Raw genomic sequence first — 22,412 nt, forward strand, 5'->3', positions numbered from 1 at the left:
AAAATATAGACCTAAAATAATTTCTCGCAACGAAAGTGAGTCTATGCGTAAAGTGATTTGTTAACTCGCCAACCAACCTCACAAAGAACCATTTCGCAGCAGGTGACAAGCTATATTATAATGTAAAGAAGGTCCTACAGAACCAAACGTTCAAAAAAATAGTGTAATAATCGCGACAGAAACAAATTACTTACTTGAAACATGTTTTTATTTTACAGACTTGAATGAAATAATGCTAAGACAGATGTGTAGAAACATGTTTGGACAGTACAAAAAAGTTTTGTTTCCATAATAAGCTGCAAGGCGCATGATTGACATATTGTAAGAAAACTGAAGTGACCTGGAGTACTTTTGATTGGTTGTATGTTGTAACGAAATCATCTGCAAAGGTAAACCTCACGTTCACAGAATCATGCATTGGACTGTACTCTGTCGTACCGATTACCTATTTAATATTTTCCGCTGTTATTCCCAAACTTTTCACTTCAAATACAAACTAGGGTTCAAAAAACGTGTATACCCGTATTTACTGCTAACGAACAGATTACATCCTCAGATTTAAACAGAGAATTCGGTACTTATTTGCAGTAGATTATTTCACTCTGTAATCTACCACCAGCGTTTGTTTTCACATGTATCTTGTAAGTACAACATATTAGTTTGAGGAAATGCGCCATTTTATCGTATTTTTACAGAGGGAGACTGCCGCGGTTGGAGCAAGTATATATTGGCTTTTGCCGCCACAACCGCCTTTTATTTACAAAGTCGCTATCCGTTTCGGATGAGGCCCAGGTACAGACCATGATCGTAACAAGAATCTTCACATGGCACTTAGCAACTGGCATGTTTTCTGCTGATTACAGGTATCGATGTCTCACAATTACTGTAACAAATGTGAAAGAAGATTGATATCACCAGAAACTGATAAATAGTTCACAAATCAAAAGCGATAATGACGTTAGTATACAGCATACTTTTTATGCTTCCTATTTATGGCGCATTTTATTCTGTACGATTATTATGTATGCGGGCCCATATTATGAGCTTACATCTTCAGCTATACAGAGGTAACATCACAAATTAAATTATATTAACCTCTTACATCCCATTTTTGTAGACAGCAATATTTAGATAATTATTCGATGACTACACACGTCCAAGAAATAATATTCCATCAAAAAAAAATAATTAAATAAAAAAAATTAGGTGCCTATACTGCTTCAATCACCCTACTAGCGTACGAGTTTCAACCATAAAAATAGTCTTTTTTTTAACAGTGTGATTTTCTTTACCAGCTTTCTTAGGTTCTCCCCAAGCCTCCGTCCACTATAGATCTAACAATTTGTTTCTAATGTACGATTGCACTATGCGTTGTCTGTTCTGCTTGAAATTTTCTTTCATCTTGGCCCGTTTCAACACCGTGTTTGCAATTCCTTTGTTATCTCAGTTTATCACGAACTGTGATATCTTCAACTGATATGTTGGCAACCTTCCGTTTGTAAATACTTTCTCCCTTGATCCTTGTGTTCTAAGTGTAGATTTAAAGAGCTTTTTTCACTCTCTTATTCGCACTGGTTTCCAATACGCATATCAGGATGATGAACTCACATTCGGAGGGACGCTGTCAGCCAGTAGTTAGGCGAGGTTTGCATGGAATTGCAGTGTTCCCTCTAGGAGACTCGATTTTTTTTCTCCGAAGAGCCGCACCTTCCCGTTAATCTTTCACACGACTCGCGATGTACGGCCCTTAAATTTTCCGTAACGAGACGTTAGTTAGGTGCCCATGACAGAAGTGTCTTGCCTCGATGATGATGTGGCCTAAATGTCCCAGCCAGTTGTTCCCACATGCAGATTTTGTTTTCTTTCACGTGTTTGGCACACGTGCCACTAAAAGTAGCTTCCTCTGAATCTTCCTAGATTCTTGTATATGATTCCACTAATAAGACATCGGTGGCAACTAAAGTCATGCGCGATACATTCCTAAAAAATATTGAGATGTCCCCTGAATTTTTTTATGCTTCTCTTTAATACTATATGACTGCAAATAATAGATTTCAGCTATCAGTCGTCCTTTGGAACTTTTATTGGCAGATCTAGATTTCAGCTAGAAACTAGCCGTTCTCAATGCACTATCATTTTTGTTCAATGCATGTAATGCCTGCTGATCGGGCTTCATCCAAAGTTCATTGAACCTGACCAACGGGCACTACATGCATTGATCAAAGATGAGAGTGCATTGAGAACGGCTAGTTTCTAGCTGAAATCTAGATCTGCCAATAAAAATTCCAAAGGATGACTGATAGCTAAAATCTATTATTTACAAAATCAATATAACAGTCGCTGCATACAACGCCTCTGAATGGAGGGTAACCTGATTAAATAACTGGTTAAATCATTTGACAGCATATCAGTCACATTGCGTTTTAGATCGTCAGCCATAACATAGAAGTCACTTTGTATTGCATTTTACTAGTTCCCATACCCCTAACTACTCATTTAACGTAGAAGAACTGGTTCGAACATATCGGTGACAGCAATTTCATATTTTCCCGAAACCTTCACATGCAGCACCCACAGAGGAAGCAACGCCGAAAATTTCTTCAGTTTCGTGTAAAAGCGAGTTGATTCTTTGTTTGTCGGGTATCGATCAGACACTATTTGATCATCAGTAACCCGACGCCTGTTAGTGGAGATTTATGACGGCTTCAACTCTACTTGGCACACTTTCAGTGACGTGCCTGAGTGTCCGTGAAAGAGTGGCAGACCATTCTTCCTCTAGAGCAGCAAGCAAAGAAGGTAATGATGTTGTACACTGGGATCCGGAGAGAAGACGACGTTCAGACTCATCCCAAAGATGTTCCATTGGATTCAGGTCGGCCATTTCAGGAATGTTACTGTCCACAAACCATTGCCTCACAGATACAGATTTATGACAGCGTACATTTTCACGCTGATGCAATCAGTCACCGTCTCCTAAGTGTTCCTCTTTTTTTTGTGTCATCAGTCTTTTGACTGGTTTGATGGGGCCCGCCACGAATTCCTCTCCTGTGCCGACCTCTTCATCTCCGAGTATCACTTGCAAGCTACGCCCTCAATTATTTGCTGGATGTATTCCAATCTCTGTCTTCCTCTACATTTTCTGCCCTCCACAACTTCCTCTAGTACCATGACAGTCTTTCCCTGATGCCTTAACAGCTGTCCTAGCATCCTGACCCTTCTCCTTATCAGTGTTTTCCACATATTCCTTTCCTCTCCAATTTTGCGAGAACCTTCTCATTCTTTACCTTATCAGTCTACCTAATTTTCAACATTTGTCTGTAACACAACATCTCAAATACTTCGATTCTCTTCTGTTCCGGTTTTCCCACAGTCCACGTTTCACTACCATACAATGCTGTGCTCCAAACGTACATTCTCAGAAATTTCTTCCTCACATTAAGGTCTATGTTTGATACTAATAGACTTCTCTTAGCCAGACGGCCCTTTTTCCTAGTGTTAGTCTGCTTTTGATGTCCTTGCTCCGTCCGTCATTGTTTATTTTGCTGCCAAGGTAGCAGAATTCCTTAACTTCATCCGCTTAGCGACCACCAATCCCGATGTTAAGTTTCTCACTGTTCTCATTTCTGTTACTTCTCATTACTTTCGTCTTCCTTTGATTTAATCTCAGTCCATATCCTGTACTCATTAGATTATGCATTCCATTCAGCGGATTACGTAAGTCTTCTTGACTTTCACTCATGACAGCAATATCATCAGCGAATCTTATCTAGATTGAAATTTTTCACTCTACAGCGGAGTGTGTGCTGATATGAAACTTACTGGCAGATTAAAACTGTGTGCCGGACCGAGACTCGAACTCGAGTTCGAGTCTTGATCCGGCACACAGTTTTAATCTGCCAGTAAGTTTCAGCGAATCATACCACTGATATCCTTTCATCTTGGATGTTAATTCCATTCCTGAACCTTTCTTTTATTTCCATCATTGCTTCTTCGATGTCATGATAACGGTCATTTGCTTCCATTCATACTATTCACTGCTGAACCCATCTTTACAGGAAATGGAACAACAACACATGTAATAATCGTCGGTGGTCGCAGGTAAATCCTTACGCTATAAATTTGGAAATTTGTGGTAAGTCCCTATGGGACCAAACTACTGACGTTCAAATGTTCAAATGTGTGTGAATTCCTAAGGGACCAAACTGCTGAGGTCATCGGTCTCTAGACTTACACACTACTTACACTAACTTTTGCTAAGAGCAACACACACACACACACAACACTCATGCCCGAGGGAAGGCTCGAACCTCCGGTGGGAGGCGCCGCGCAATCCATGACGTGGCGCCTCAAACCGCGCGTCCACACCGCGCGGCACTGCTGAGGTCATCGGTCCCTAGGCTTAGACACTTACGCTAGGGACAACACACACACACACACACACACACACACACACACACACACATGCCCGAGGGAGGACTCGAACCTGCGACGGGGGGAGCCGCGGGAACCGTGGCAAGGCGCCTAGACCGTGAGGCAACACTGCACCGCCTCACGCTGCAATGCAAACCAGTTTCCGGGTTTATTTTTCGATCAGTGTTCAAAATGTACAAATGTGTGTGAAATCTTATGGGAGTTAACTGCTAAGGTCATCAGTCCCTAAGCTTACACACTACTTAACCTAAATTATCCTAAGGACAAACACACACACCCATGCCCGAGGGAGGACTCGAACCTCTGCCGGGACCAGCCGCACAGTCCATGCCTGCAGCGCCCTAGACCGCTCAGCTATTCCCGCGCGGGTTTCGATCAGTGCTTAGTGCGAGATGATCGGCAACTTGTTCATAGGTCTAGTCATTTTAGAAGAGCGAACGAAGGGATAGTATTTCTGCATTTTTGGAAAATTGGCTTGTTGAACATGTTGCGGACGTACTTCTGGCGACGGGGACTGCAATGTACTTCCAGCATGACTGAGCACCCCCGTATTTTACCTGACTTATGAGGGAACATCTCAACCGCACTTACCCTGATCGATGTACTGGTCTTGGTAGTACAATTAAGTCGTCACCAAGATCGCCGATCTTACGCCATTAGATTTTTGTTCATGGGGCTGGATGAAATCTGAGGTATACAAACAAAAGGTGAATATGCGAGATGAAATGCTCGGTCGTGTCATGGACGATGCTGCCCTCATAAGGAAACGTGCAGAGGTACTCAGACATGCAACACAACATGTTCCCCCAGAGTGCACAAATGCAATGAAGCTGACGGTGAGGTAATCGAACATTTGTTGTGAATTGTACAACGTGACATGTGCGATAACGCTTAGAGGTTAATGTGTTAAAAATAAGCATTTTTCGATTGTTACTTTGTAAAACGCGTGTTATAATGTTTCGTACAGGTGTACAGTCCGCAGCTCGTGGTCTTGCGGTAGCCTTCTCGCTCCCCCCGCACGGAGTCCCAGGTTCGATTCCCGGCGGGGTCAGGAATTTTCCCTGCCTTGAGATGACTGGGTGTCGTCGTCTTCATCATCATCATTCATCCCCATTACGGTCGGAGGAAGGCAACGGCAAGCCACCTCCGCTAGGGCCTTGCCTAGTACGGCGATGCGTGTCTCCCGCATTGTCCCCTATGCTCCTCGGAGTATGGGACCTTATCATCATCACAGGTGTACATGTTGAAACTGTATAAGATGCGAGGATATGGGTGTGGTAAACCACGGGGCACAGGCTGAACAGAAAAGAGCTGTAATCTTTAAATCAAACAATCATATTACACTTATATAAGACCACATAGCATGAATTGTCTTTTTCCAAAGCTGTTTCACAGAGGAAGACTGCACTGTAGTTCCTTCTCTAGATTGTCGCACAAATGACAAAATGGTAGATATCGAAACAGACGACAGAGGGATAGAGAAACAATTAAAATCGCTCAAAAGAGGAAAGCCCTCTGGACCTGATGGGATACCAGTTCGATTTTACACAGAATACACGAAGGAACTTCCCCTCCTTCTTGCAGCGGTGTACTGTAGGGCTCTAGAAAAGCGTAGCGTTCCAAAGGATTGGAAAAGGGTACAGGTCATCCCCATTTTCAAGAATGGACGTCTAACAGATGTGCAGAACTATATCTCTAACGTCGATCAGTTGCCGAATTTTGGAACACGTATTACGTTCGAGTATAATAACTTTTCTGGAGACTAGAAATCTACTGTATAGGAATCAGCATGGGTTTCGAAAAAGACGATCGTGTGAAACCCAGCTCGCACTATTCGTCCACGAGACTCAGAGGACCATAGACACGGGTTCCCAGGTAGATGCCGTGTTTCTTGACTTCCGCAAGGCGTTCGATACAGTTCCCTACAGTCGTTTAATGAACAAAGTAAGAGCATATGGACTATTAGACCAATTGTGTGATTGGATTGAAGAGTTCCTAGATAACAGAACGCAGCATGTCATTCTCAATGGAGAGAAGTCTTCCGAAGTATGAGTGATTTCAGGTGTGCCGCAGGGGAGTGTCGTAGGACCGTTGCTATTCACAATATACATGAATGACCTTGTGGATAACATCGGAAGTTCACTGAGGCTTTTTGCGGATGATGCTGTGGTATATCGAGGGGTTGTAACAATGGAAAATTGTATGGAAATGCAGGAGGATCTGCAACGAATTGACGCATGGTACAGGGAATGGCAATTGAATCTCAATGTAAACAAGTGTAATGTGCTGCGAATACATAGAAAGAAACATCCTTTATCATTTAGCTGCAAAATCGCTGGTCAGCAACTGGAAGCAGTTAATTCCGTGAATTATCTGGGAGTAGGTATTAGGAGTGATTTAAAATGGAATGATCGTATAAAGTTGATCGTCGGTAAAGCGGATGCCAGACTCAGATTCATTGGAAGAATCCTAAGGAAATGCAATCCGAAAACAGAGGAAGTAGGTTACAGTACACTTGTTCGCCCACTGCTTGAATATTGCTCACCAGTGTGGGATCCGTACCAGATAGGGTTGATAGATGACATAGAGAAGATCCAACGGAGAGCAGCGCGCTTCGTTACAGGATCATTCAGTAATCGCGAAAGCGTTACAGAGATGGTAGATAAACTCCAGTGGAAGACTCTGCAGGAGAGACGCTCAGTAGCTCGGTACGGGCTTTTGTTGAAGTTTCGAGAACATACCTTCACCGAGGAGTCAAGCAGTATATTGCTCTCTCCTACATATATCTCGCGAAGAGACCATGAGGATAAAATCAGAGAGATTAGAGCCCACACGGAGGCATACCGACAATCTTTCTTTCCACGAACAATACGAGACTGGAATAGAAGGGAGAACCAATACAGGTACTCAAGGTACCCTCCGCCACACACCGTCCGGTGGCTTGCCGAGTATGGATGTAGATGTAGATGTGGTATCCATTTGAAAGGCTCGCAACAGGCTGTTGAACAAGTCAGAATTATTATTATAATTCATAACTTTACAGAGTTTCGTTGCTTGGTGAAATACGCTAGACTGACGAAATAAAATACTACGACCACCGACTATGCGAGACTGGACGCCGCCCGGTGGTGCAGAGGGAACGTGTCGCGGTAATGAAAGTACTCTCTGAGACACAATAAAAAAGAACGACGCAGCACGAAGTAACTATCCGAATGCGACGGAGCTCTGTGGATGTGAGTTACATGTAAAGACAAACAAATAATCACACTTTTTTTTCGGAAAAAATTGGATGATTTATTCAAGAAAAAGCGCTTCACAGTCTGGGCAAGTTAATAACGCGTTGATCCACCTCTGGTCCTTATGCAAGCAGTTATTCGGCTTGGTATTGATAGAGTTTTTGGATTGTCTGGAGACAGCTAGAACAGCCGTTGGATTCCAACCTGTCTGGTTCCCGCCTTACAGCCCGACAACCAGGAGTGAAGGTCTGGAGTGCCATTTTCTTTCATAGCAGGATACTTGGTTGTCATCCGTGGCACCCTTACAGCTCAGCGGTACGTCAACGATATTCTACGTCCTGCTTTGTTGCCTTCATGACAAGCCAACCTGAGCTTACGTTTCAGCAAGATAATGGCCGCCCGCACACGACGAGAGCTCCTGCTGTCTGTCTTCGTGCTCGCCAAAGCCTACCCTCCCCAATGTATCAAATACACTACTGGTCATTAAAATTGCTACACCACGAATATGACGTGATAAAGACGCGAAATTTAACCGACAGGAAGATGATGCTGTGATATGCAAATGATTAGCTTTTCACAGCATTCACACAAGGTTGGCGCCGGTGGCGACACCTTCAACGTACTGACATGAGGAATGTTTCCAACCGATTTCTCATACAGAAACAGCAGTTGACCGGCGTTGCCTGGTGAAACGTTGTTGTGATGCCTCTTGCAAAGAGGACAAATGCCTACCATCACGTTTCCGACTTTGATAAAGGTCGGATTGTAGCCTATCGCCATTGCGGTTTATCGTATCGCGACACTGCTGCTCCCGTTGGTTGAGATCCAATGACTGTTAGCAGAATATGCAATCGGTGGGTTCAGGAGGGTAATACGGAACGCCGTGCTGGATCCCAAAGGCCTCGTATCACTAGCAGTCGAGATGACAGGCATCTCATACGCTTGGCTGCAACGGATCGTGCAGCCACGTCTCGATACCTGGGCCAACAGATGGGAACGTTTGCAAGACAACAACCATTTGCACGAACAGTTCGACGACGTTTGCAGCAGCATAGACTATCAGCTCGGAGACCATGGCTTCTGTTACCCTTGACGCTGCATCACAGAGAGGAGTGCCTGCGATGGTGTACTCAACGACGAACCTGGGTGCACGAATGGCAAAACGTCATTCTTTCGGATGAATCCAGGTTCTGTTTACAGTATCATGATGGTCGCATCAGTGTTTGGCGACATCGCGGTGAACGCACATTGGAAGCGTGTATTCGTCATCGACATACTGGCGTATCACCCGGCGTGATGGCATGGGTGCCATTGGTTACACGTCTCGGTCACCTCTTGTTCGCATTGGCGGCACTTTGAACAGTGGGCGTTACATTTCGGATGTGTTACGACCCGTGGCTTTACCCTTCATTCGATCCCTGCGAAACCCTACATTTCAGCAGGATAATGCACGACCGCATATTGCAGGTCTTGTACGGACCTTTCTGGATACAGAAAATGTTCGACTGCTGCCCTGGCCAGCACATTCTCCAGATCTCTCACCAATTGAAAACGTCTGGTCAATGGTGGCCTAGCAACTGGCTCGTCACAATACGCCAGTCACTACTCTTGATGAACTGTGGTATCGTGTTGAAGCTTCATGGGCAACTGTACCTGTACACGCCATCCAAATTCTGTTTGACTCAATGCCCAGGCGTATCAAGGCCGTTATTACGGCCGGTGGTGTTTATTCTGGGTACTGATTTCTCAGGATCTATGCACCCAAATTGCGTGAAAATGTAATCACATGTCAGTTCTAGTGTAATATATTTGTTCAATGAATACCCGTTTAGCATCTGCATTTCTTCTTGGTGTAGCAATTTTAATGGCAAGTAGTGTAGCAAGATGACTGGCATCTTGTTTACAACCACATATTGGCGGAAACTGATTCTTATGTAAAAGACTCATGTCATTTAATTAAGAAACTGAAGGGACTAACTGTGGCTCCTGAGGATATTCTTGTCAGTTTTGACGTAGTGTCTTTATTTACGATGATTCCGCTTAACGAAGTTATGTTTTACAAAGCAGATGTTTCCCAGCAGATTTGACTGCTCTTTTTAGACACGGTCTCACTTCTAGTCAGTTCCAGTGGGAGGATGAGTTTTATGAGCAGGTTGATGGTGTGACCCAATGAGTCCTACGATCGCCAATATTTACATGGAAGAATTCGAACAATTAGCTCTGGAAAAAGCGAATAAAAAACCATGTCGATGGTATCGATACGTGGATGGTAAATTTGTGGTTTGGTCACATGGCAAAAAAGCTTCAGAGGAATTCTTTTGTTATTTTAATAGTATAAATCAAAAAATCCAGTTTACCATGGAAATGGAGAAAGACAATGCAATAGCCTTCTTGGATGTCTTCGCAATGAGACAGACTGATGGCAGCTTGAATCATAAAGTCTTTCGGAAGGTTACTCATATCCACAGATACTTGCATAAGGATTCCAATCATCATCCACAACAGAAAAGTGGTATAATTAAAAGTCTAGTTGACAGAGCTAAAAGAATTTGTGGACCGGAATACCTGGACGCCGAGTTAAAACATCTAAAGCACGCTTTTGAGACGAATAGGTACTCTAGTAAGGAAAAAAAATAGAGTTCTGCGACCGAATAACAGGAGGCCTAAGGACAACGATAGGACACAGCGATGGAAGAACACGGTTTCTCTACCCTTCATCAAAAAAGTAACGGATCCAATCGGCAAGATTTTAAGGAAACATAACGTTCGACCGATTTTCAGACCAACTAAGAAAATAGGCCAAGCACTTCGGTCCGTTAAAGCGTTAAGGATAACCGTCCCCCTCTGTCTGCAAGTGGTGTATACAAGATTCCGTGTACATGTGGTAGGGTCTACATTGGAACTACAAAGAGAAGTGTGAATACACGGTTGACGGGACACAAAAGGACTACGGAAAACAGACAAGTCAGCTGTGGCGGAACACGCTCTTCACTTGGCACTCACGTAGTGAAATTTTCGGAAACTGAGGTTTTATGTACTATGACGAACTATTATCCACGCCTATATAGAGAAGCCATCGAAATATATAAACATGGGGATAATTTTAACAGAAAAGAAGAAGCTATGAAACAGCGATATATGGACAAAGGCGCTACAGAATCGATGAGAAGTTTTTATCTTTGACGTACTATGATCGATAGTTATATTTTATCCTTGACAAGATTTATCTCTGCTATCACGTGAAATCCAGACGACGCCCACTTTCCACGATATTTAGGCCGTCCTTCGACGTCGACTCGTCAGTCGGCAAGACTCAGCACAACCAGGAGCACCTCCGAAGATGTCCAACATAGCTTTCGGCGAAACGTCAGGGATAGAAGAGTTCCATGGACCATGGCCATACAACCCGGAAGAATTCTCGGCAGCTTCAGCACGATATTCCTCATGAGGATGTCCAACAACTATGCCATCAATACCAAGCCGAATAACTGCTTGCATAAGGGCCAGAGGTGCACCAATGCACCATTGACTAGCTGTATTTGTGAAGCACTTTTTCTCTATTAAAAAAGAACTGAACTTCTAATTCTTTGTGTGTCTGTAAATATGTATCACATCTACCGATTTCAGTCCCATTCGGATAATCCTTCCAGCATGATAACTATCCGTGTCAAAAAACCAGAATCATTCGAAGAGTGAACTCGCCTGGTATGAACCCAATGATACACGTCTGGGATGCTACAAGGGGCGAACCGCGCTCACAAACCGTAATTTACGGGAAATGCGTGACCTGTGCGTAGACATCACGTGCAACACACCTCCGGAAGCCTCCGAAGGCTTTGTAGATTCTATGACACGCAGAGTCGCTGCAGTGTTGCGTTCCAAATGTAGAACAAAGCTCTATTAACTATGCGACCAAAATGTTTCAGCTCATTAGCGTATGTGGCCAAAATTGCCCACATACCTACTATTATTGCACTAAAGACGCCAACTATCAAAAAGTTCTCATCCCCATCCTTCCAATCGTTTTATTACTTTACTGTCAATTGTTTGCGCAGTCATCTGTTTCGTCGAAAAATCGTTTCACTTGTCTTTCGAGTTCTCACGGCAAGCATCCAGGTACGATGTGGGCTAGACGTGGACTTCGGTTCATTAGTTTATAAAACATACATCGTGCTACAGTTTCCTCGTATTTCAGTCGTGACAGGGAAAACGAAATACTGATGAAGATATCAATCTGAAAAAATCCTGAGTTTTTTATCACACCTTCAAGAATAGATTATTGTGTCACTAAGCAATAAGTATTTGTTTCAAGAATGTGAGGATAGAAATAGCTTAAATAATACCAAAAATTGTAAATAGTTCTGCCTAGAAGTAAATCGCAAATCAGAATTCTCAGACTTCTATGAAAATCAAGGTAAAGATGTGCCACCGTCTGTTAGACCAGCCAGGGAAACAATCAGAACTCTGAAAATTAACGTAGCCAGTAGGGGAGATTCCATAACAGCTGAGCTAACTTCCGGAATCATCATAAACAAAGATTACGAGAGATCTGGCAATGGGTTTTGAAGAAATGCGGAAAACGGAAAAGGTTACAGAGGAGTGGAAAGTCGTGTAAATATGAAGTGCGTTCGAAAGAATAGGTACGAACGAACACCGTGGGTATAATTGAAGTCAGACCAGAGGTCTGAGCACAACTATCCCACTGTTTCACGAGCTGAAGGATTCCCCATTCCCAGAATTCCTATTGTTGTGACAGGACCCCGTCCTCCACTGTGTCCTTCAGTTCGTCCTCCGAGTTGAAATGCTTCCCTCTGAAATATTCCTTTAGCGGACCAAACACGTGGAAGTCGCAGGTCGACGTGTTCGGGCCTTAGCTCGGATACTCAAGCTGTTTCCAGTTGAACTTGACCATTGTGCTTTGTGTGACCTTGGAGACGTGTTGACGTGTGTCGTGGTGGAGCAGAATCATCCCTCCGTGAGCAGCCCAGGCCGTTTGCTCCTGATGGACTTCCGGAGACTACGGAATGTCTCACAGTACGTCACTGTTTATTGTTGCTTCGTGCTCCAGGTATCCAATGAGTATCGGACGTAGAAAAATACGGAGAGCATCTCCTTGCCTACTGATGACACAACTTTGAAGTTTTTAGTGGGAGGTGACAACGCTGCATTCTCATCCCTAAGTGTTTCACTACATTGTCCCAAAGCGGCTTATGCAAATATCAACCAATTTGGTTGTTACGACGTTTCGTACTTTTTCATTTGAACAATCCTTATACATTCTCCTCATAAGAAAGCCGGCAATACAGGTATTAGTAATTACAGGGAACTAGTTCTACAAATATTTTCAAAAATTCTGTTGAACAGAATTGAAAGAACTCACCAACGGCAATTAAAAGAATGTCAAGGAGGCCTTAGAAAAGGCTGATCTACTACTACTATTGCGCTTCATCTTCCGAGAAGTCTGCACGAGTAAATTCTGATACAATGAAAAAATGGCTCTAAGCACTATGGAACTTAACATCTGAGGTCATAGGTCCCCTAGACTTAGAACTACTTAAACCTAACTTAACCTAAGGACATCACACACATCCATGCCCGAGGCAGGATTCGAACCTGCGACCGTAGCAGCAGCGCGGTACCGGACTGAAACGCCTAGAACCGCTCGGTCACAGCGGCCGGCGATACACTGAAGGACGAATTCGTGGAGGCTGGTGAATAGTTGTTAATGAATTTTTGTTCGAATAGATCTGTTGTGTCCTAGTTCATTTCAATAATATTCTATACTTGTTTTGGCGGGGCGTTTAGCATGCTATTAGTGTACATGCATCTGATTTTCTTCGCACCGATATTTTATGGTATTTTCTCTGTAGACGAAAATGTTATGACGCTCGTACAGAAAAATGTCAGAGTCCAAAGTGAAATAAAAGAAATGGAATGATCGTACGGCACTGATGAACGCGAGCCCCGCGCCCTCCGGGAAGTTCAGACATCGAATTGCAACTCTTTTCAGCGGACGCCACACTGAGCGACTTGCGTGTCGATGATGAGTAAATGATGATGATAACAACACAACACCCAGTCCCCCAGGGGAGAAAATCTCCGTCCCGGCCGGGAATCGAACCTGGGCACGCTGTATGGTAGCCAGACGTACTGACGATTCAGATGAAGGCGGGCATTGGCAAGCTATTGCCATAACAGGTAGAACATACCATTGTCTAAAATGTCCACCACTTTACCATTAACGAAAACTGATGTTTCGAACCGAAACGAGGGGCACCATCCCCAGAGCAGCACTCTGTCTCCACTAAATTTTCTTGGAAAGAACTGTTGGGTTTGACTTTCCGCTGATAGTCAGATCGTTAGAGATATATCACAGTCACAGGATGGGAAAGGATGTGGATGGAAATGGGCTGAAGTCCTTTAATAACTCAAATCAAATGGGTTGATTTGGGGGAGGAGATCAAACTGCGAGGTCATCGGTCTCATCGGATTAGGGAAGAATGGGGAAGGAAGTCGGCCGTGTCCTTTCAAAGGAACCATCCCGGCATTTGCCTGAAGCGATTTAGGGAAATCACGGAAAACCTGAATCAGGATGGCCGGACGCGGGATTGAACCTTCGCCGTCCAAACAACTCATTTTGCTATCAACCTTATGTAGAACCCAAAAACCAGGACAACTGGAACGAGAACTGAACCCCAAACTTTGCGAATGCTAGACCAGAGTCCGAACCACTGCGTCACCTCGGTTGGTCCCACTGAACTTGACTTTAGCACCAGAAGTCCAATATCAGTCGCCAGGAGTCAAATGTTCAAATGTGTGTGAAATCTTATGGGACTTAACTGCTAAGGTCATCAGTCCCTAAGCTTACACACTACTTAACCTAAATTATCCTAAGGACAAACACACACACACCCATGCCCGAGGTAGGACTCGAACCTCCGCCAGGACCAGCCGCACAGTCCATGACGCCAGGAATCAAACAGATGCACAGAAGCCCATCTGAGAGCTACAACATCCAACGTAACTCACAACCCCATAAAGTTTTCTTTTACTGCTCAGCACTTGATAGCCCCCTTGGTACTCTTTGAAAGGAGAAGGCTATATGTTAGCACCGGGTTTTACCCTTTCCCTTCCCTTATCGTCTCCAACATGAGCACGACACTATACTACACACACCGTTACAGCCATCTATACTTAACAGGTACACTTACTCAACACTCATACTTCGCGATGGGAAAGTATGGCCACGGAGTATAGGATTTCCAGGTATGTGGCTGAACCTGCTCTTCTGCGTCTCCCAACCATTCATGACGTACCGTTTTACTTTACTGTCCAACAGACCAGACATGGCTTTGTTTGCACTACTGTAAACAACGTATTACATCCGTTCATATAAACAGAGATTCCTTGGCAGCATGGTGAGAGGGAAAACCAAGTTCTGTAGTCCTCTTGACTGGCAATACTGCCCCTGACGTCTATCTGTAGCTAGTCAATAACGGAAGTATCCCGCGGTAGGTGACAAGCGTTTCTACTGTTTTCCTCCTACAGCATGATCATGATCAGCCGACAGTACCAGGTTCTGTTTTAAGCGTAGTGGATTACTCCCAAGATTCAGTGATTTCTTAATTTTTTTTCATTTCACAGTGATGTCGCTGTCACTGGGTCGTAGATAAAACTCTCTTTCTTGGTCCCTCTACAATTGTGTCCGCTCTAAGATCGCCCCCATTCCCTCCGTCGACTCATTTTTATACCACCTGCTTCATGGTCTGAAGCCTTATACAGGAAGTTTATTGTGATTTCTGGGGACTTTCGAGGGTAGGGACGAGTAGGCAGATGTTGAGGACGTTCCAAAGAGTCAACCAGTTTTACATTACGATAACTTCTAAATAAATGATGATGGAAATTTGGGGTTAATTTTAACTTAGGCATCGAAACTAAAAGTGGATCTTGGCGCCAGTTACAAGTTGTTCCTTCATGTGGGTGCCAACAGCGATCCCCCTGGAGTAGCTCCCAAGCTTGTTACCCTGTTTGCATCGAATCCAGATGGCAGTAACACAGCAACAAAAGGCATTTGGCATACTCCATTTCCACAGGTGCAATTCGGTTACAATTGTGCGGCGTGATTTTCTCTGAGAATCCTCTTCTCCTACAGCTTAAGCCATAGGGGGTGTACTGCTCTGGCGTTCCACCATAGGCTTCCAAGGTCTCCTTGTCTCATGGTACGCTATGTGCCTTCCAAAATCTGTGGGTGGACTATGGATCTGCATAGCAACATCACTGAATGCTGTAGCTCCAGACGATACGCTCGCAAATGTTAATCGTGCGTCTGGTGGAGGCCACATTGGACACCAGTGTAAAGTAAATCAACTTTTAAATCCTAAACGTTATTCCAAGAAGTTCTCCAAGGTTGCTTGGGCAAGCATACACAGGGTGAATCACACAAAACTTACATCGCAATAGCGCGGAAATGGGAAGTGCTATTGATGTGCGGTTTTCACAGAATGGATTGGTAGTAAAGGACTCGCATTGTTTGGCAATAAACAGACTTAAGTTGTACTTAAGAGAGTGTATTTTTTGGTCAAACATAACTTGTCTAAATAGAAAAGTGCCTGTTGAAATTAACAGAGTAAAAGAAGGGCAAATTAGAATATCAGAGGTGTTTGTTGCAAGAGTCTAGTGCGACTCGTTTACAAGACATCGTATTTTGAAAAGTTTCGACACCGACACTAGTTCGTGCCATTCGACCTGCATAGTTGTTACGTTTGCTCACAGTGTGCTTCTGTGTTCCTTCAGGGCATTGCGACTTGCTAGTCAGCGTGTGACAGTCCAAGCAGTAGGTGGTGAGTGGACGATGCGATTTACCAATGCAGAAAAAGCCGACAAGCTCATGGTGTATGGAGAGAGTAGGAAGAATACAGTTCGTTCTTGTACAGTGTATGGGACAAGATATCCCAATAGACGTCAACCATCTCGGCAGTTATCTATCAACCTCTTCAACCAGTTCAACACCTATACAACGTAACAGAAGGAAAAAAGTGACGACAGAAAAGGGGAAATTAATGTCCTTGCTGGTGTTGCAGTTAATCCGCACGTTAGCTCCTGTGCAATCCCACAAGGAAGTGTCACAAGTCAAATGTTCAAATGTGTGTGAAATCTTATGGGACTTAACTGTTAAGGTCATCAGTCCCTAAGCTTACGCACTACTTAACCTAAATTATCCTAAGGACAAACACACACACCCATGTCCGAGGGAGGACTCGAACCTCCGCCGCAAGTCAGGCAAGTGGCTTAGGCATTCTTCATCGACAGAGATTCCGTCCATATCACATCTCTTTCCATCAAGAGCTGCATGGAAACGATTCTGTGAATCGTGTTAAATTCCGTACATGGGCATTAAGGCAGGATACTCCAGATGTATCATGTATCTTGTTTATTGATGAAGCCATATTCACGAATCATGGCCGGGTAAACCGCCGAAACATACACTATTGTTGTGTTGACAATCCCCGTTGGCTTCGCCGGGTGGAATGTCGGCGTCCACAGTGTGTGAAGTGTGGTGTGGGATAGCGAATCATCAGCTCATAGACCCGTTTTTCATAGATGAAACAATGAACGAGCACAATTATCGCAGCCTCCTAACAAATCGTCTTCCACGGATGCAGAAAGAAGTTTCTCTGAAGGCTAGGAGAAACCTGTGGTACCAACATGGCTGTCCAGCCCATAACGCATGAAGTACTACAGCATGTCTTCATGAATTGTTTACAGATGGTTGGATTGTACGCAGAAGACCTATACCTCGGCCGGCCTGTTCCCCGGATTTGACGCCGGCAGACCTTTTTCTGTGAGGAAAGTTGAAAGACGCTGTCTACAAGGACATACCAATCACACCCGATGATATGCAACTACGTATTACTGCAGCCTGCTCGGACATCTCCTCTGAAATGCTAGCACGTGTGCAGCAGTCGTTCCATGCCATTCGGGAGGCATGTATTGCCGCTACCATTGGCCATTTTGAGCACAACCTGTGATGGTCAATTGCCTCGTTACTGGCCAGAGTCCACATATTTAGTGTATGCACTTGTGTTGTTCTTTAACGTGGCAACTTCTCAAAATTCGGTATCTCGTAAATAATGACTCGCACTAGAATTCTGCAACGAACACTGCCGATATTCTAATTTACCCTACATTTAGTCTGTTAACTTCAATAGGCTTTGTCCCATCTTCAAAGTGTATGTTTGTACAAGAAATAAGCTTTCTAAGCACACTACTGGCCATTAGAATTGCTACACCAAGAAGAAATGCAGGTGATAAACAGGTATTCATTGGACAAATATATTATACTGGAACTGACATGTGACTACATTTTCATTCAATTTGGGTGCAGAGATCCTGAGAAATCAGTAGCCAGAACAACCACCACTGGCCGTAATAACGGCCTTGATACGCCTGGGCATTGAGTCAAACAGATCTTGGATGGCGTGTTCAAGTACAGCTAGCCCATGCAGCTTCAACACGATACCACTGTTCATCAAGAGTAGTGACTGGCGTATTGTGACGAGCCAGTTGCTAGGCCACCATTGACCAGACGTTTTCAGTTGGTGAGAGATCTGGAGAATGTGCTAGCCAGGGCAGCAGTCGAACATTTTCTGTATCCAGAAAGGTCCGTATAGGACATGCAACATGCGGTCGTGCATTATCCTGCTGAAATATAGGGTTTCGCAGGGATCAAATGAAGGGTAAAGCCACGGGTCGTAACACATCTGAATTGTAACGTCCACTGTTCAAAGTGCCCTCACTGCGAACAAGAGGTGACCGAGGCGTGTAAGCAATGGCACCCCATACCATCACACCGGGTGATACGCCAGTATGGCGATGACGAATACACGCTTCCAACGTTCGTTCATCGCAATGTCGCCAAACACGGATGCGACCATCATGATGCTGTAAACAGAACCTGGATTCATCCGAAAGAATGACGTTTTGCCATTCGTGCACCCAGGTTCGACGTTGAGTACACCATCGCAGACGCTCCTGTCTGTGATTCAGCGTCAAGGATTACCGCAGCCACGGTCTACGAGCTGATAGTCCATGCTGCTGCAAACGTCGTCGAACTGTTCGTGCAGATGGTTGTTGTCTTGCAAACGTCCCCATCTGTTGACTCAGGGATCGAGACGTGGCTGCACGATGCGTTACAGCCATGTGGATAAGATGCCTGTCATCTCGACTGCTAGTGATACGAGGCCGTTGGGATCCAGCACGGCGTTCTGTATTACTCTCCTAAACCCACCGATTCCATATTCTGCTAACAGTCACTGGATCTCAACCAACGCGAGCAGCAATGTCGCGATACAATAAGCCGCAATGGCGAGAGGCTACAATCCGAACTTTATCAAAGTCGGAAACGTGGTGGTACGCATTTCTCCTCCTTACACGAGGCATCACAACAACGTTTCACCAGGAAACGCCGGTAAACTGCTGTTTGTGTATGAGAACTCTTTTGGAAACTTTTCTCATGTCAGCACGTTGTAGATGTCGCCACCGGCGCCAACCTTGTGTGAATGCTCTGAAAACCTAATCATTTGCATATCACAACATCTTCTACCTGTCCGTTAAATTTCGCGTCTGTAGGACTTCATCTTCGTGGTGTAGCAATTTTAATGGCCAGTAGTGTATTATTAGAATCTGTTGATTGACTAACAGTACGAGCCCCTGATTACCAATCCATTCTGTGAAAACCCTATACCAACATCAGGCTCCATTTCTGCAAGACTTGCGCTGTAAGTTTTAGGTGATTCACCCTCTATTACTTTGTAAATCCGGATGGTTCTTTTGAAAATCCTACATGTTGGTTAAAATTTATGTTTCTGTCTTCATTCATTCATGCAGAAGATATAGTTTTTTTGAAACCCAAGTAATCTTTCTGAAACGCCCTATATATTCGTATACCCTTTGCCGACAGTGAAATGACTGGAGTATATGTCAAGCACTACGTGGTGGCTTCTTTTGTTTCAGTGATTCTTTAGTAGTGATAGTACGGAATATACATAAATAGTATAGTGACCCTTTATGTCCCTTTTTACACAGAGTACTACCATCAGTATCAACAGCACGACGAACGGTTTTTCAGCAAGTGTGCTTACCCCAATTAGGTTTCAGACATGAGATATGTAGAATCTTAAGAACCACGAATGCCTCCTTCAGTCGTACAAGACAAGAAACTGAGGTACCGACACTGCCAGATGTCTGGTTCTCTGCTACAGCAGTGAAATATTTAAAGATTAATACCAGGTGTACCAGTATGAAATGAGCGTTAAGATACAAATGTGTCGATAGGGAACATTTGTTGTGAACGAGCCTTAATTTTTTTTTTGTTTGGTTAGTATGACATCTCTCAAAGGTATTTATTATACATCAAGTCATGGAGCAAACAACATCATATGTTTTCATCGTGTTAACAATGTCGAATTTTGTACCAGAAAGTGATTATTTGCGGAAAGCATTAATTTTTTGTTTTCATTTGAAAACAGTGCTGCAGAGTCGCATCGAATGCTTGTCGAGGCATATGGTGATCACGCTCTATCAGAAGTAACATGCAAAATTCGGTTTCAACGGTTCAGAAATAATGATTTTGATGTAAGAAATGAAGAACGTGGAAGACCACCAAAAAAGTTCGAAGACTTCGAATTGCAAGCAATATTGGATGAATATGATAATTTGAGTTAGAAGCAAATGGCAGCAATGCTAAATTTTGCACAACAAACCATTTCTGACCGTTTGAAAGCTATGGTAAAGATCCAAACGTGTGGAAAATGGGTGCCACATGAATTGTATGAAAGACAGATGGAAAACCGAAAAATCATTTGTCAAATTTTGCTTCAAAGATATAAAAGGAAATCAATTTTGCATCGAATTGTTACTGGCGATGAAAAATGGATTTATTTTAAGAATCCTAAACGGAAAAAATCATGGGTTAATCCGGGACAACCATCAACATTGACTGCAAAACCAGATCGATTCGGGCCGGCCGGGGTGGCCGAGCGGTTCTAGGCGCTACAGTCTGGAACCGCGCGACCGCTACGGTCGCAGTTTCGAATCCTGCCTCGGGCATGAATGTGTGTGATGTCCTTAGGTTAGTTAGGTTTACGTAGTTTTCAAAATTCTAAGTTCTAGGGGACTGATGACCTAAGATGTTAAGTCCCATAGTACTCAGAGCCATTTGAACCAGATAGATTCGGCTAGAAGACAATGCTCTGTGTTTGGTGGGATCAGAAAGGTGTGGTGCATCATGAGCTTCTAAAACCCAGTGAAACTGTGAATACTAAACGCTACAGACAACAAATGATCAATTTGAACTATGCATTAATCGAGAAAAGACCAGAATGGGCCAGAAGACATGGCAAAGTATTTTTTCTCTTTTTTACACGACAATGCACCTGCACACAAAGCAAAACTGGTTCAGGATACAATCAAAACACTTGGCTGGGAGCTGCTATCCCGCCCGCCGTATTCATCAGACTTGGCCCCTTCCGACTACCATTTGTTTTCATCAATGGGACACGCATTGGCTGAGGAACGCTTCGATTCCTACGAAGAAGTCGAAAAGTGGGCGTCTGATTGGTTTGCTTCAAAAATACGAACATTTCTATTGGCGTGGTGTCCACAAATTGCCAGAAAGGTGGTAAAAATGTATAGAAAGCAATGGTCAGTACTTTGAATAATTTTTTTTTACTTTTCAATTCAAAATTAGTGCTTCATTTTCACAAAAAAACGCTCATTTCACACCGGTACACCTGGTAGACTACATTCCTATAATAGACAGCACTGTACACAGAGTAGGCGGCAGTAATAGTTGTAGGGAAGTGTGAGCGAGCCTGATGTATCTTCGATTTCCAGGAACCCCTTCGCCTCGTAAGAAGCGCAACAACTCGACACCGACCAAGAAGAACGCGGCGGAGAAGAAGCAGATCCTGCAGCAGCTGATCAACCAGCAGCCGTCCCGCAAGGTGAGCATCGGGGAGCTCATCCAGCTGAGCGAGCGCAAAGCCCAGGAGCAGCAGCAGCAGCAGCACGCGGGCGCCAGGGAGGCCGAGACCGCCTTCGGCAGCACGGAGGGCACCCCTGACTCCGGCGCCATCATGGACGCCAAGCTGGAGAAGAAGGTGAGCGCTCCTGCAGCCGCTCCTATAGTCCTAATCTTGCTAGCCACCACAATTAGAACCGTAAAAATACGGAATAAATCTTGTATCGTGTGATATTGTCGCTAGACATACCTTTTACATACGAGGTGCGACAATAAAGTAATGAGACTGATTTTCTGTGCAAGATGTGGCAACCCTGCAGGCTTGCATAGGCACAATATCTTTGATCTTGGTGTGTATTCTGCTTTTAGTCCAAGCCACAGAACAACAAGAAAAGAGAAGTGCAACTCCCGTGTTGAAAGAGGGCAACACTGACCGATAGCAGCGCCTCTAGTGGTATGGAGATGAACTAAAAAAGGATAAACATTGCGAGTTGCATCCCTCCTAGCTAATGTACGCTGTTTTTTTTTTTTTTCTTTTAATTTTCTTATCTCAGTTTTCTGGGTGTGCTATGTAATTATTTTGGCTAGCATCATAATAAAATAATTTAAACACAGCTACAGCACACTGCAATACAGCAGTGACAACCTATTACTCACAAATATTTGTAGTCCAATTTAGCTGCAACAATTTTATTTAGCTTCAGCAATTTAAGCTACAAGCTTGT

General features: G+C 43.9%; 1 protein-coding gene across 1 annotated transcript in view; it reads left to right on the plus strand.

Moving 5' to 3' along the window:
* Positions 1 to 22,412, plus strand: part of LOC126474735 (uncharacterized) — a 575,439-nt gene that overhangs the window by 434,017 nt on the left and 119,010 nt on the right. Inside the window, exon 21 of the mRNA XM_050102214.1 lies at positions 21,561 to 21,826. Within this exon, the coding sequence (XP_049958171.1) occupies positions 21,561 to 21,826 (266 nt within the window). The remainder of the gene's footprint in view (positions 1 to 21,560; positions 21,827 to 22,412) is intronic.

This window comes from Schistocerca serialis, chromosome 4 (genome assembly GCF_023864345.2).
Source record: "Schistocerca serialis cubense isolate TAMUIC-IGC-003099 chromosome 4, iqSchSeri2.2, whole genome shotgun sequence".
Classification (NCBI taxonomy): Eukaryota; Metazoa; Arthropoda; class Insecta; order Orthoptera; family Acrididae; genus Schistocerca; species Schistocerca serialis.